Source organism: Arachis stenosperma, chromosome 4 (genome assembly GCF_014773155.1).
Source record: "Arachis stenosperma cultivar V10309 chromosome 4, arast.V10309.gnm1.PFL2, whole genome shotgun sequence".
Classification (NCBI taxonomy): Eukaryota; Viridiplantae; Streptophyta; class Magnoliopsida; order Fabales; family Fabaceae; genus Arachis; species Arachis stenosperma.
The window spans coordinates 117238365-117253810 of record NC_080380.1 but is presented as its reverse complement, the minus strand read 5'-3'; the positions used below and the strand labels follow the sequence as shown (position 1 = coordinate 117253810).

At 33.7% G+C, this 15446-nt stretch overlaps 1 protein-coding gene across 4 annotated transcripts; it reads left to right on the top strand.

Moving 5' to 3' along the window:
- The first annotated feature begins 8444 nt into the window (after positions 1–8444).
- LOC130974384 (pentatricopeptide repeat-containing protein At5g15010, mitochondrial-like) lies at positions 8445–14901 on the top strand. 4 transcript variants are annotated; one of them, XM_057899252.1, is made up of 5 exons: positions 8445–8731; positions 9166–9267; positions 10507–12994; positions 13230–13484; positions 13810–14893. In XM_057899252.1, exon 3 carries the CDS (start codon positions 11014–11016, stop codon positions 12859–12861), a length of 1848 nt encoding a protein of 615 aa, XP_057755235.1. In that variant the 5' UTR covers positions 8445–8731; positions 9166–9267; positions 10507–11013; the 3' UTR covers positions 12862–12994; positions 13230–13484; positions 13810–14893. The 4 variants fall into 4 exon arrangements, 3 of the variants coding, with proteins under 3 accessions (XP_057755235.1, XP_057755236.1, XP_057755234.1); XM_057899253.1 differs by lacking the exon at positions 13230–13484 and having other exon boundaries at positions 10577–12994; positions 13810–14892; XM_057899251.1 differs by lacking the exon at positions 13230–13484 and having other exon boundaries at positions 13810–14892.
- The last annotated feature ends 545 nt before the right edge of the window (positions 14902–15446 follow it).

Below are 15446 nucleotides of genomic sequence, written 5' to 3'. Positions count from 1 at the left end.
TAATCAACAATTTGTTCATGTACAATAGTAATAAAATCTTAATAAACGATCACACTGAAATAAAAGCTTTACTATAATTGGCAACAAATAGTATCGTTCGTTAGAGTAGTTTTTTATTTTTAGGTTGCAATACATTAATGGCTTAAACAATGTAGCTCTAAACCTATTGGGATAAGAGATGTTAGCAAAATAAGAAAATACAAATGAAAATTCTTGACAAATACAGATTATTATTTTTGTTTACACTAACATGTCATCTTTTTTCTCCCCTTTTTCCTAAAAAAAAATCATTTTACCATTTGGCTATGAAAAGGATGAACATTTTTTCTTTTAATTAGATGAATGCTTTGTCCTTTTTAATTTTTTCCATAGAATAAAATGTGAATTTCATTTTCTTTTCCTCGTTCTTTTCACATTTATCAACAATGTACTCAACTACTCCCTTATTTTCATTAACGGTCATTCATACCTTATGCATAAATATTCATACTTATTCATTTCATACCAAATATCACCTAATTAGTTTTTATCATAATAAGTTATGAAAAATAAATTATACATACAATAATTGATATAAGTCATTTCTTGCACAACTAATCTAAACACTCCTTACAAGAGCCTTCAATGTGTTTGTAGAAATGCTTGTTGAAGATGCTTTTAGGAAACACAAGCTAATGCACATGCTCAGGTGGAAGCAACCAATGCAATGAAAATAGAAGTGGACAAGAAAGTAGAAGCTAACCTGAAAGCAATTGGAAAAATTAAGGTTGCAACATATATGGCTCTTAGGAATGCAGATATGGCAGATTCTACGAAAGAAGCAGTCGAGGATGAGCTAAGAAGGTGGCGTGAAGAACAAAATAGCGATATGGCCTACGCAGAAAATTCTGCAACATCAATCTCCTTGCAAATCTACAAAGTAATAGAAAGTCAAAGATCAGATATTTAGATAGTGTTCAATCTATAATCAAAAGGAGCAATAGGAAATCATATTGGTTGTGGCATTTCAAATTTTACCCTTTTTCTTTTGGATTTGGGAGGTTAGTTTCAACTACATGTCTATGACGATCATTTTATGGATCAACAGCTTCCATCAAACATTTTGCAAATACAGATCAGCTCATTATCAACATCTATTTTAAAGTTTTGGGTTCCTAGGACCCTTAAAACTTCCAAAAACTTAAAAATAAAAAAACACCATGGTTTAGAAGAAAATATTTAGATTTAACTTCTCTTTAGGGGACCTTCTTTACTTTGCAAAATATAAAGGACATTTGCAATTTGTTTCCAAACAAGACAACAAAATGGACAAGGCCAACTTCTAGTAATAGTGCGTTGCAAAATGAAGAGTTAAAAAAATAAACAAATCAACCTTCACAATATTTAACTAATTCAGAAGTTCATCAGGCAAGAACAAAAAGAATTTTTCAGATAATGGAAATGGGTAAACTAGCTTCTGTAATCATAATTGCAAACTTTAGGCACTAGATTGTTCGCATCAGAAATTATGAATATGGTCCTACAAACATAGAATCAAAACTCTAACCTTTCCTTAGAAAGCACATCGTCTTCGCCTAAACAAGACCATACCCACATTTCAGAGATCAAAAAAACTTATGACATAATAGTTTCATCTGGACTTTGGTCAAGGAAAATAGACAATGCATACCTCCACCAGCAGATTGCAATTGACGGCAGCCTCGCCTAGCTCCGGTAATCCATTTTTGGCGCAGCAACACCATTTCACCCACCAAACCATGCACTCTCTAGTGAAGCCAATCAATCTACCCCAATACACGTGGAGTCGCCACCTAGGGGAGCTCAACCTTGCTCAGGTGTCGGAGAAGGACCAACTTCTCTCTATCTAGGGTTTTTATTTTTTCTTCCTTAAGTTCGTTACCTGAGTTACACTCTTTCTATTTCCAGCAAAGCAACCTGAAGCCACCACCAAAGCCATTTTTTCTCCTCCATTTACAAATAGTTTAGAACAAAAAAACTCACTTCAGAGAGGCCCATTATTAGCTATTATAACGGATCACGTAATACAACCTAATTAAAATTAACATATTTCATCCCGTAACATTTTCAACTCACTCTCAACACTCACGGTTTCATTGTCTTCCCTGCACGTTGCCACCAACTTTCTCAGATTTGGTCTCCTAAAGTGGACAAATGTCGCTATCCTGTCACCAGCTTTCTATACATGTGGAACATGGTTCCCTTTCTATACTAGAGAATCCACCTTTATATTAAATATGAATGCCTCATAATAAGGGTACTTTAAAACATCCAGAAAAGTACATGGCACAATGAAACATTTTCAATTTTGTATAAAAATAATTACATGTGAATACTTTTTCTAAAAGTAAAATATATATTTCAATTTAAAGTATTTTATAATAGTTGTGGCTATCAAAAATAATATTTTGGCATTGCTTAAAGTGGTAAATTTTAATATAACGAAAATTTGTTTTATATGTAAATTTAATTATATATTTGTTATGTCAATAAAATATATATTTTTTAATTTGTAGTCATCGAAAAGAAGCGAGGGACACTATAAGAAAAATATTGAGTACCGTCAAATTTATCGGCGGAAAAATAAAAATAATCCGCCGGTAATATAATTAGAGTTGCATTTTTGTCGGGTAAATTACAATGGTATAAACCTCGCCGGTAAATATTTATCGTCAGATTTTTTTGTTCGACAGTAACTTGCAGCAGAATACGATGTTTTAGTGATGAAAACGTGATCAGTATTATCGGCGAAAACAATCTGATGGTAAAGTTGGCGCTATTAATAAACACTTCATGCGTCTTTTTCTGTCGAACAAATCCAACAGTAAATCTGACGAAAAAAGGTGTTTTTGTTTTTTTTTAAAATATGAATAATCGCTACTGTTGGGACTTTCTGTTGGTAAATCTGACGGTAGCGAGAATCTTTTTTATTTTTTCCGATCTATGATGTACCCTGATAATTAACAATTGATAATCAACTCTCAATTAACATCGAACAAATTGTGTTTTATCTGAGAATAGTGATTTATATATTATGTAAAATATCAAATATACTTAATGTAAACATGAAATGAAAGTTTGATAAATATAAGATAGAACTATATTGACATTAGTCTTATTCAGATTCATCATCTTCTTCTTCTGGTTCATCTTCATCTCTATTAACCTCGTCTTCTTCTTGAAGATCGTTGTTGTCCAGTGGTAGTGTGTCATCATCTACCCTAAGGTCGATGATATCATTATCCATAACAGCCGACCTAAGGGTCATCGGAACACTAGTATCAACCACCATGTTCGAAGGAGTTGGGTCATGAATTTGGAAAGGTTCATGACCTTCTGTCCTATTAGACTCGATATAACCTCTTGGCTTAATCTTAACCACAACCACCCGAGTAGACTTGCATAACCCCGAATAAGACAAATAGTTGAAACCTAGATACCCCTTGAGACCTAAACTACTTAGTCAGCTGACACTTATAGCACGAACACCTAGATACCTCTTGAGACCTAAACGGTTCTATGTTGAAGACATATGCAACAAACGCATCAACTCCCTCAAAGAATTCGGGTTTTAAACCCCCTTCCATTGTTGTCCTTATCATACATCCACAGACAATGATTTAGAATCATCTTGCAACAAACACCCTAGAATTCATCTAACAACAAAACTTTCCCTTAATTTAGAGACAACCAATCTCACAAACCAAACATGTTTTAAACAAATTAAACAATATTTCGGCAGAATTTTCCCTTAATTCAGAGACAACCAATCTCACAAACCAAACATGTTTTAAACAAATTAAACAAAATTTTGGCAGAACTTTTCCTTGATTCAGAAACATCCACCAAACAAACCAAACATGTTTTAAACATATTAAACAAAATTTTGGCAGAACTTTTCCTTAATTCAGAGACATCCAACAAACAAATCAAACATGTTTTAAAACAAATTAAACAAAATTTTGGTAGAACTTTTCCTTAATTCAGAGATATCCACCAAATAAATTTAACAGTCACAAAGAAAATAGTTGTAGGCATAAATTAAAACAAACACGAATTCAATAACACATCAAATTCTAACCGTTCTAGTGCACAACCCCTTATAACTCCACAATTTTTCAGCAAACAAGGATTTTGAAAAGGAACCTCTACATGACCTTCTCCCACTGCTGTCCTAAAATGCTATCCTAGGAATAGTAAATTTGGCATAAAATTTAAATAATTGATTATATTTAGAGATAGAAAACCTACCTGGAACATGGATGCAAAGAATACGGAAGAAGCAAAATCTAATTGATCTTAGAGAAATAGCAATATCCTAATAAAAAAGAAAACTTATTAAACTCACAAGGTGAAACTAATTAATTCAACAAATTACACAAAGTCTTCCAACAATGTCGAACACTCTTAATGTCACCCTACTTAACCTACTTTAACTTAATTTAATTTCTATTTATATTAAATTAACATAAGAAATCCTAATGACAAACTTCATTACCCTAATTTAATCAATAATTTGATGATAAAACACATAACAAAATCCTAAATTTACAAAAAAAATCTAAAACAACTAAAAACCCGAAACCAAGTCCTAATCACAAACTTTATTACACTAGTTTAATCAATAATTTGGTAAAATACCTAACAAAATCCTAAACTCACAAAAAATCTGAAAAATCCTAAAAAACTATACCAAATCCTAATTATAAATTTTATTACACTAATTTAATCAATAATTTCATAAACTACTTAACAAAAAATCCTAAACTCACATAATATCTTTAAAAAAATGCCAAAAGTATCTCTGATAATGGCTGCAAGATGGTGGAGGCGTGGTGCGTGTTAACAAGAGGCGACAGTGACCACAAACGCAAACAGCGGCGGTGTTCCCGACGGCTTCAATAGTGATTGACAGCTTCAGAGGTGAGAATATCCAACGGTGGCGGTAACAGAGGCTCCAACGGGTGGCGGCGACGACGGTAGCTTCAAGGACAACGAGAGAACACAAGAGAGAGAGAGAGAGAGAGAGAGAGTAACTTCGCAAAAGTAAGAGGGAGGGGGTTTGCATTTGAATTTTACCCCAATATTACTGTCAGATTTACTGGTGGAACATTCCAACGATAAATTACGTAAACACAGCATTTCACTAAAGCGAGTTATCGTCGGCAGAATCTGACGGTAGATCCGCCGGTATAGCTAGCGCCAATAAAATAAGATATTGCGCCACTTATCACCATCAAATTTAGAGTCGAAACATAAAATTCGATGGTAAACAATTCGGGGAACCAGATCTACCTTGTATTCAACGCGAAATTCAAGGCTAAATCCGACGGTAATAAACACTGCTAAATTCAACATTATACAGCGTTTTTTGTAGTGGGATATAATTATATGATTAGACCATTTTGTAATAAACTTTTGTTTAATTAACATTTTTCTAAGAGAAAATAGCCATTTTGGCATTTAAAAGATTTAATTTTTGACAAAATGAATTTTAATATTTGTTTTTGTCCAAATGACTACCAAAAAATATATTTTGTTTGATAAAGTGGCATAAACGTTTAGTTAATAATTTATTCATCTGGTCGACAATGAAATTTTAAGAAAATTACTAATCTATCATTGTCATCATCATTACCAGTCACCATTATTACTCCCATCCCATTCATTTCTTTTTCCTAATCTCATTCCTTTGTCACCACCTATGTCCGCATCCAACCTCACCCACTGCATCATTGTTATTGCAGTCACTCCCATCCCACTTCTTTTTTCTTGTTCTATTCCATCTCTCTGTCACCACTACATTCTGTCGTCCTTATCTACTAGCATCACCAGCATCTTTATCGCCACCATCCAGAGAGTATTCATCCTAAATTGGAATTGATATTGTTGAACTTTCAGAAAATACATGGACAAAAAATAAACAAAAAATATAAAAAAAACAAAAAATAGTACCATAAAGAGGAGGGCTAGAAAAGAAAACAGCAACATCATAGAACTTGGAGAAACAGACGACGGGTCAGTCGCAATGCAGGCCAAATGAAGGTAGCGATGCTCAAGGGGGCAAGAGATGGTAGAGTTTAAGGTGTGATGAATCGTGAATGGTGAAACTCGAGGCTCGGTAAATTGTAGATAGCATAACTTTAGGCACTGGAAATAATAGCTGAGGTCTAGGCGTAATTAATGGCAGACGATAAAGCAAGAGCTTCTGTGTAGAATGAAGATGTTGTAAATAGTAAATGGTAAATGAGAGATTGATTTAGAATTTGTAAATGTGATTGTTATAGTGTTGTATGCAGTGATATAAGGACTTAAGATTAACGAGTAAAGTGAATATTGAGGTTGTGGTGGTGAAAGTGGAAGTGGAGGAGGTAAACTAGCAATGAGAGTATAATTGATAAAGAATAAGAAAAATGATGATAGGTAATGATGATAAGAGAAAATGAGTAAATTAGTAATTTTTTATGTGAAAAAAGAATAAATTAGTATTTTCATGAAAAATTTAAGAATTGACTAAGAAAATTATTCATTGACCAAATGTTTAGTTTATTTTGTCAAACTAAATATATTTTTTAGAGATTATTTTGTCAAAAATAAATATTGAGTTTTGGTTTGTCAAAAATTAAATTTTTTCAATGCATCTCCAATGTTTGATATTAATTTCATTTTATTTTGGGTCTTATAAGATACCACATAAGTATTTGTGAGACTATATATTATAAGATTTGATTTGAAACTAATGTAAAATTTGTCACTCCAATACTTAGTTTCATTTCAATTTAAACTTTTAATTATTTTTAATTATTTTATATAAATTTAATTAAATTGTAAAAAATTAACTAAAATATAAAATATAAAATTATAAAATTAATAATTATATACCATATTTGGATTAGAAGAAAAATTAAAATTTTATAAATAATTAAACAATAACTTGTATTAAATTGATTTGGATCCATTTTTCTATCAAATTGACAAGAAAATAATAAAAAATAGAGTAATAAAATGCTGCATACAATGGAATATATCTAATTTATTTGAGTAAATTTTAATTGAATTGTTGTTACAAGTGTTTCAATAAAATAACGTTACAATAACAATGTTACAATAACACCATTAGTATTCATTTAATAGATTTAAATAAGTGGCAATATTTTATTCTTCTTTTTTTAAAATGATATGATATTTTTTTATTGATATCAGTATCATTTCAAAAATAGTATTTAATGCAAATTTTAATTTTAAATTAGTTCATTTTAAATCAGTGCATTTATTGTATAAGTTAAAAATGATATCCAAAATTAATCCCATTAGATTGGGAATGGATACTCTCAATTGTTAAAAAAAAAATTGAAAAAATAAAGTGTGATCTAACTCTTTATTATTCTCTCTCATGTTTTTTCGTCCCACTTATAAAATTAATAATAAGAAATCACACCTTACTTCCTCAATTGTTAAAAAAGGAGTGAACTACTAATCCGGTCCCTGGCAATTTTTCAGAATGACAATGCGATCCCTCATAAAAAAAACGATCCACTTCGATCCTTATCCTCTACTTCTGTGACACAACGCGGTCCCTGTGAGGGGGTTTTCCGTCAACTCCGAACGTAAAACATTAAGGCATAAAAAAAACGATCCACTTCGATCCTTATCCTCTACTTCTGTGACACAACGCGGTCCCTGTGAGGGGGTTTTCCGTCAACTCCGAACGTAAAACATTAAGGTGTCAGGTTCATAAATGGATAGGGGTCTAATTACCTCTAAATTCAAATTGGCTAAGGATTTATTTGTTCTTATTCTTTAAACAATATCTTTTTTAAATTATTGTTTATTATTATATTAAATTTTTTAATATTTTATTGAATATATGGTATAATAAATACAAACTAATTAATAAATTATTCAAATTTAAAAATATCATTTATTATACTAAAAATTATTCATAATAAATGATATTTTTAAATTTGAATAATTTATTAATTAGTTTGTACTTATTATACTATATATTCAATAATTTATTAAAAAAATATTAATATAATGAATAAAAAAATTTAAAAAGATATTGTTTAAAGAATAGAGACAAATAAATCTCTAATCAATTTGAATTTAGAGACAATTAGGTATTTGTTTATTTTTGAACTGATACATCAATAGTATTTTTTGTTTAAAATTGACAGAAAAATACCGATATAAACTACGTTGTGTCATAGAAATAGAGGACAATAATCAAAGTGGATTGTTTTTATTGTGATTAATCACATTGTCATTATGAAAAATAGATTAAGACCAAATTAATAATTCACTCTTAAAAAAAATTAAGAGGATACATTCCTCTTCTCAGTTCTCAGTGTCAAAATAGTTATTTATTATTATTATTATTATTATTATTATTATTATTATTCCCTATTTTTCCCGTTTATGTTGCGAATCCGCCAAATGATAGTAGTCGTCTCACGACTTGCTCAGACTCAAATCAATCATCCCCATTCAGAGCTCAGAGCTTGAGCTTCAATGGCGACGAAGAAGCAGAACGATGATAACACCAAGAAGGCGGGCTCTACTCACTAGTGACCCCGCAGTCCCCAACCTTCGTTCTCACCGTCGAAGAAGCCGTACGCTCGCCGTCGTTCTCACCCTCAAGCAGCCGACTCGCTTTCGCCCTTCCCTCAACTCCCCTTTTCTAGCAAAACAGTTCTGGAACTGCCCTCCTGAGGTTTTTTTAGATAACTTATTTTTCATGAATTTGATTTGCCTGAATTATGATACAGTTCTGAATTTATTTGTTATTTGATTTGATATTGTTTGGAAATTTTGTTATTGATTTGATATTGTTCTGAAAATTTTCATGATTTATTGTTTCTTCAATCTGATATAGTTCTAAAATCTGAGATAGTGAGCGTGGTCAGAGAAATTCTTACCTATACCGAGAGCAAATCTCTCTCATGCTCTAAGCCAATCTGTTAACCATAACACACAGAGCCGTCAGCCAATGCTAACCTTGTATTAGTTAGATAGTTTCAAGGGTTTGCTTCATGTTAAACTGATTCATGAAATAATTACTTAATTTCTTGTGTAATTTTCTTTCATGATTCATGAAATTTGTTGTGTGTTGCTAAAATGTGGTTGTCAAATACTCAAACTTTTCAGTCTATTTACGGGAAATCTGACCAAGGTGGCAAGTACTACAGGTAGAAAAAGAGGGCATTGTCATGGTTGGAATTGGTGGTCCTAGTGGCTCTGGAAATCAAGGTATTGATGTTGTTAATTTATTATTTTGGATGTGTTCTGTTGACGTGAATTCCGGTGTATGCTGTTGCTTTGGTTTCATCTCAACTGTTACTGGTTTCAATTTCATGTTTTCGACAAAACTTGTAGCTTTCAATATCTGGTTTTGTATAGAGAAAGAAAGAAAGAAAGATTGATAATTGCCTAATAAAATAGTAACACATGTTCAAAGTTGATCTGCAGAAATATCCTCAAGTAAATTAGAGTGTCTGATAATATAGAGAGTGTGTACATTGAGTTTACTGTAGTTGGAACTGTAATAATTAGTTCATATGGAGCTCCCTTCTCTATCATTGTCACATATTAGTTAACTAAGCTAATTCTTAGGAGCTTTGATTAGGGAAATCTGGAATTGCTGTAGACGGTCTAGATGGTTTCCTGTCAGTATCTCTTCAGCAAGGGTGGGGGTCACCTACAATAACACTCAAACGTTCAAGTCAGAATGGATCAGAGAATACCCAGCTCCCCTTTATATATTGTGGGTGAGGGTTGGTTGCGAATTCCGGATTCTGGGGGTTGTTATAGAGTGAGTGGGGCTTCCTGGATTCGAATCCAAAAAGCCGTTAGGATGGAATTTCGTTGCGAGTTTGGGCCGTAAGGAACCCGAGGAGACCCTTGATAGTATGGGTTAGCCGTTGATAGGCCTTTGGTCAGGTCCAGAAACAATTAGTAATGTCATATAATGTATTCAAAATGTATCTCTTGGATTCAAAACACAATATATAAAATGGTTTCCAATGTGAGATGATTAGTTAACTTCAATTTTTTTTTTTGGATTCATCTCTACGTAAACCATATTACAAATGGTGAAGAAATTTTTAAAAGTATCATAAGTTGGTTGCTATAGATACCGTATTTTTTAATAATAAAATAAGCATTTTGGAAAAGAAATAAATAAATAGTTAGTAAGGCTTTGTGGTTGGTCTGCTATGATACTGCGTTTCTATTAATAACTAACTTCATCTGGAAGCAAATTTTGGTTTCTCGAAGTTGTCTTTTTTTACAAAAAATATGTGCAAGTATGGACTCGTAATACTAAGGAAACTGGTCACTCACTATTTAATGGTTGTTTTATGCATGTGACTGTACCATGATCGTTGTGCCTATCACTTCCTATATTATATCTAGCCAGTCCTTATATTGAGTGTTACAATCTGAACTAAATTTCTATAAAACCTTGTTGCTGGCTTTCTTATGTTTTAGCTGTCACTGTGAGGCATTGAACCAGCAAGTGCTTTCTCATCTTTGAAGAAAAAATACCTTTTGCTTGTAGGGTAAAAGTGTTTGGCAAAAAGAGCCTTGAGACTTAACCATTTTGGTCAGTTCTTTGCATTCAAGGACATGTTGAAATATCAAATCCAGTAACCAATACATCCCAGAAGAAAAACAAACCCAGCCATTGATTTCTTGCCACTGGACACTTTCATCACTAGCCATAGCCACCATCACCTTCATCTCCCCCGTTCTTAACTTATTCCAGTGCCCTCCTGTTCGTCCATATTTTCGGTCTTTGGCCATTGCCTGCCACAAACCTGCAACACTCACAGGAGAGAGATTCCACGGCGAGAGAGCTGCTGGAGGCTCTTGATGATGGTGCTAGACTAGCTGCTCTTTGCAGCCTGCTTTTCATTTCTCTGGAGCATTTTGACAAACACGTTCAGCTACAACTTTGAGAAGCCGACTGAAGTGGGGTTTGCTATTTTCTCAATCATGATCAGAGCTCGGTCCAAGCTATCTCTTTTCTCTGACATGGCACGGTGCATCAGCCACAGATCACTCCCTTTTTCTTACTTTCACAGACTTCAGCAGCCCCTTGTGAGTGCTGGTTTCGGATTTGGAGACCCTTCAAGCCCTGACACTTGTTCAGCTGTGCCTGAATTTGGCTTCTCAGTGAGGCTACTTTGTACTTCATCTTCAATAAGATTCTCTGGGGTCACTGATGCTCCTGTTCTAGGACTGGATAAGGCACTAACTGCTGCTAATGATGGTGATTATGATGATTGTAATGATGAGGATGATGACCAAGGCAAGAAGAATTATGAGATTGGTTCCCATTTTAGTCGGTTAGATTTAAGGGGTGATGGTCTTCTTGCCCAAGATGTTAAAACCATTTTGGATATAATTCATGAACCAAGTTCTGGACCATCTGGAATCAAGCACAAGCTTGAACATTGCGGTGTTTCAGCATCCTCGGAGCTGGTTGTGGAGGTCCTTTCAAGAATTCGCAACGATTGGGAAGCAGCTTTCACCTTCTTCTTGTGGGCTGGCAAGCAACCCAAGTATGCTCATTCGGTTCGCGAGTACCATTCAATGATCTCTATTCTTGCCAAGATGAGGAAGTTTGATACTGCCTGGACCTTAATTGAGGAAATGAGAGGCGGAAGTACTGGTCCATCTCTTGTGACGCCTCAAACTCTTATGATTATGATTAGGAGATATTGTGCCGTGCATGATGTTGGAAGGGCTATAAACACATTTTATGTTCATAAAAGGTTTAACTTTCAAGTTGGATTAGAAGAATTTCAAGGCCTTCTATCTGCTCTTTGTAGGTACAAGAATGTAGAAGATGCTGAGCACTTGTTGTTCTGCAATAAGAATGTATTTCCACTTGACACCAAAAGCTTTAACATCATTCTGAATGGATGGTGCAATTTAATTGTTAGCACACGTAATGCAGACCGAATTTGGCAGGAGATGAGCAAGAGAGGAATCCGGTATGATGTCGTCTCCTATTCGAGTATCATATCTTGCTATTCAAAAACTTCTACACTTTACAAGGTGCTCAAGCTGTTTGACGAGATGAAGACAAGGAACATTACTCCTGATAGGAAGGTTTATAATGCAGTCATCCATGCCCTTGCCAAAGCTAGGCACATAAAAGAAGCTGTCAATCTCATTGGAACAATGGAAGCCAACAATGTTACCCCAGATGCTGTTACTTACAACTCCCTGATAAAGCCTCTGTGCAAAGCTCGTAAAATGGACGAAGCTAAAGAGGTCTTTGATGACATGTTGAAGCGGGGTCTATCACCTACAGTTCGGACTTTTCATGCTTTCTTTCGTATATTAAGGACCAGAGAAGAGGTATTTGAGCTTTTAGACAAAATGAGAGAACTCAGATGCTGTCCAACTATCGAGACCTACATAATGCTGATAAGAAAGTTCTGCCGTTGGCGCCAGCTTGATGATGTCTTAAAGATATGGAATAAAATGAGAGAAGATGGAGTCAGCCATGATCGTAGTTCGTATATTGTACTGATTCATGGGCTATTTTTGAATGAAAAGCTAGAGGAAGCACATAAATATTATGTAGAAATGCTGGAGAAAGGCTTTGCTCCCGAACCCAAGACAGAAAAAATTATTCAGGCATGGATTTATGGGAGACAAGTAACACAAGATCGGGTGACAGATTTACATGACGATCAAGTGGAACATGATACACTGAGAAAGAAAGACAAGGCTAAACCAAGTAAATTTGAGAAGGAAAAATCTTTTCTTCACAAACCAGAGACCAGAAGAGTAATTAGAGAGAAGGGGTTTTCTTTCTGGGAGCAATAAATCCTTCATGACCTTTTTTGTTTACAGATTGTACTTGTTTCTTGCACTTCTCGAATTCAATTCTACAGTGCTAATTGGTGATGTCTGGAGACTTCATGCTTTAATTGCTTTGCCATAACCGAGAGTTATAAAGGTTGGTGCATTTTTTTTAACAATCTTTTTGTTTCCCTTATACACTTGTAAACTATTCCATAAAGTCTATACAGATATAAACTTAAATTCTTATTGGCTTAATAATTAACTTTGGGAAATGTTCTAATACTGGACCTGACCTGAACTCAGGTATATTTGTGAAACTGAGTTTGGGGTTTTATATTCCAAAGTGGAGTTAGAAACCGAAACCAATGCTGTGATCTCTTTGATTGCAGAGGAAAATATGATTTCGTAGCCATCTGTAGAGACCTGTTAAACTATGCATTTCGGAGGTAAAATTATCACAGAAGCTGCATGAAAAATCTGAATAATTTACCTTGAGTTACGAGGTGGGAAGGTGAAAGAAACATACACACATCGTTCAACTGCAACTGAAAGGCTTCCCCTGAACCAAAGACAAAAAACTACTTCAGGATCTTGTTTCTGTGCTCCAATCGAATAATGTTTATCTATGAAGATTATGCTTATTGGTGTGTGCACATTTCAATTACAAAACTTCTATGCTCCAAACTGCACTTGTCATCCTCTTAGTGTATTTGGAGACTTCAATTGCCTTGTCATAAGCTAGAGTTACAGGGTTCTTCTGTTTCTAAAATAACCCCAATTTCGTTTGTAGCTTCACAATCGCGAAAGATGCAGCGTAGCCATGTTCACATGGCTATTCTCACTAGTATTAGTTCGAATTCTGTCTTTTCCGCCCATACATGAGTATCTTACTGTTTAAATTATGGACAAGGCCTTGTACTAAGATGTTAATTATTCTTGCAATTTTAATTAACTTGTTCATTGTTGTAGACTGGTGTCGCTGATCCAAACAAATCGAATTCCAATGTTCTTCTGGTGGATTACAAGGTTTCTGCTAAGAGAGCATGTGATGAAAGCATTCTTATATTCCCTTAACAGCAAGGAGAGACTTCCCTATGTATGCATGGATCTCACATACCAATATACACTGCTCGTTGAGGGATTTGGTAAGTTTGCAATATAGTTATGCATCTTAAAGTTTATGACAAATTCTATAGATTAAAAGATATTAAATAATCATTTTTAGTTTCTTGTATTTCTAGGAATATAGGAATATCTTGATCCTGAATGTGATATACCCTAAATTTTGGAGATTAGTTTTTATATCTATGCACAGGTCTGTTTGGTATTAGAGGGTTCAACAAGGGATTTACTTAGATATGAAACGTAGTATATATAGCTTTGAGCCTTTGATGAATTGTCTAACTAATTTGAAAAGAAGTTTGCATTACGATACTAAGTCTTTAACCCAAGGCACAGAGAATGTTAATTAGTTATAATATAGGCATATACATTTGTGCACCTTAGTGCATGACGATTAATCGGTTACCAAATAAATCCCACCCCATTCCTAGTAATATTCCTTACAGAAAATGGAAATAAAAATTTTGGCACTTAAAGTTGCTAGCAAGAAAACGTTTATTTTCAAAGCCTGCTTTAAAATTATAATATTTTGGTTCGGTCAGACATACCTAAATGCACCTTACTAATGACACTTGATTATAATACAATAGGTTAAGTGATGGTTTGTTTCTACTTAATTGAAATGAAATCATTTTAGTTGACCATCGTATTCATATATATATAATCGAGTTAAAGTGGCAACTGTATTGCGACAGCTAAGAAAAAAATCAAAATCGAGTTTAATTACGAGAGGCTGCTACAATGACTCAATGAGTCAATTGTGTCACCGTCGTAGCCGCCACAATCTTCCAAATGGTAGTGTAATTCAGGTAAATGGTAGTGTTAGATGTTGAAATCTGCTGGGGGCTAATTTTAGATAGGGACATGTAATTCCCCCATCGATTTTTTAGTGTCCTACATTAAGTTTATTTTAAATTAAGTTCAAATTATTTATTGAGTTTGATCCCATCTTAAAATAAAAATGATTTCATCAAGTTGGATCCGTCATTCAGAAAACAATAGTATATGATTAAAGAGAATTTTTCATAAAGACCTTTTCTGTTTAGTAAGAGTTTGGTTCTTTAATCATGTGGAATATGAATGGTTAAATAATTATTTTGTAATATATATTGAAAGGGATACAATTGATGATTCTATTCAGAATAATAAAATTATTTAGAGAAAGTATAGGGAGCTAATAGAATATTTGTACAATGCGTACAATGGAGGTTTAGGGAGTATTAGAGATATAACCATTAGTGTTACCTTTTTTCATTAGTGTAAGCTTTTGGGATGAGTGGTATCATGACATGATATTAGAGCTCTAGATCTGAAACATCAAGAGTTCAATCCTTGGTGAACCTCAAAATCAGCTTAAACACATGAGATGTTTATTATCCCTAATACCCGAATGATTATTTTGGATATTATCCCTAGCAGGACTCATTGTAGATATCTGAAAGAGAAAATCTATGAACCATTTTTATATGCAGCCAAACAGTTAA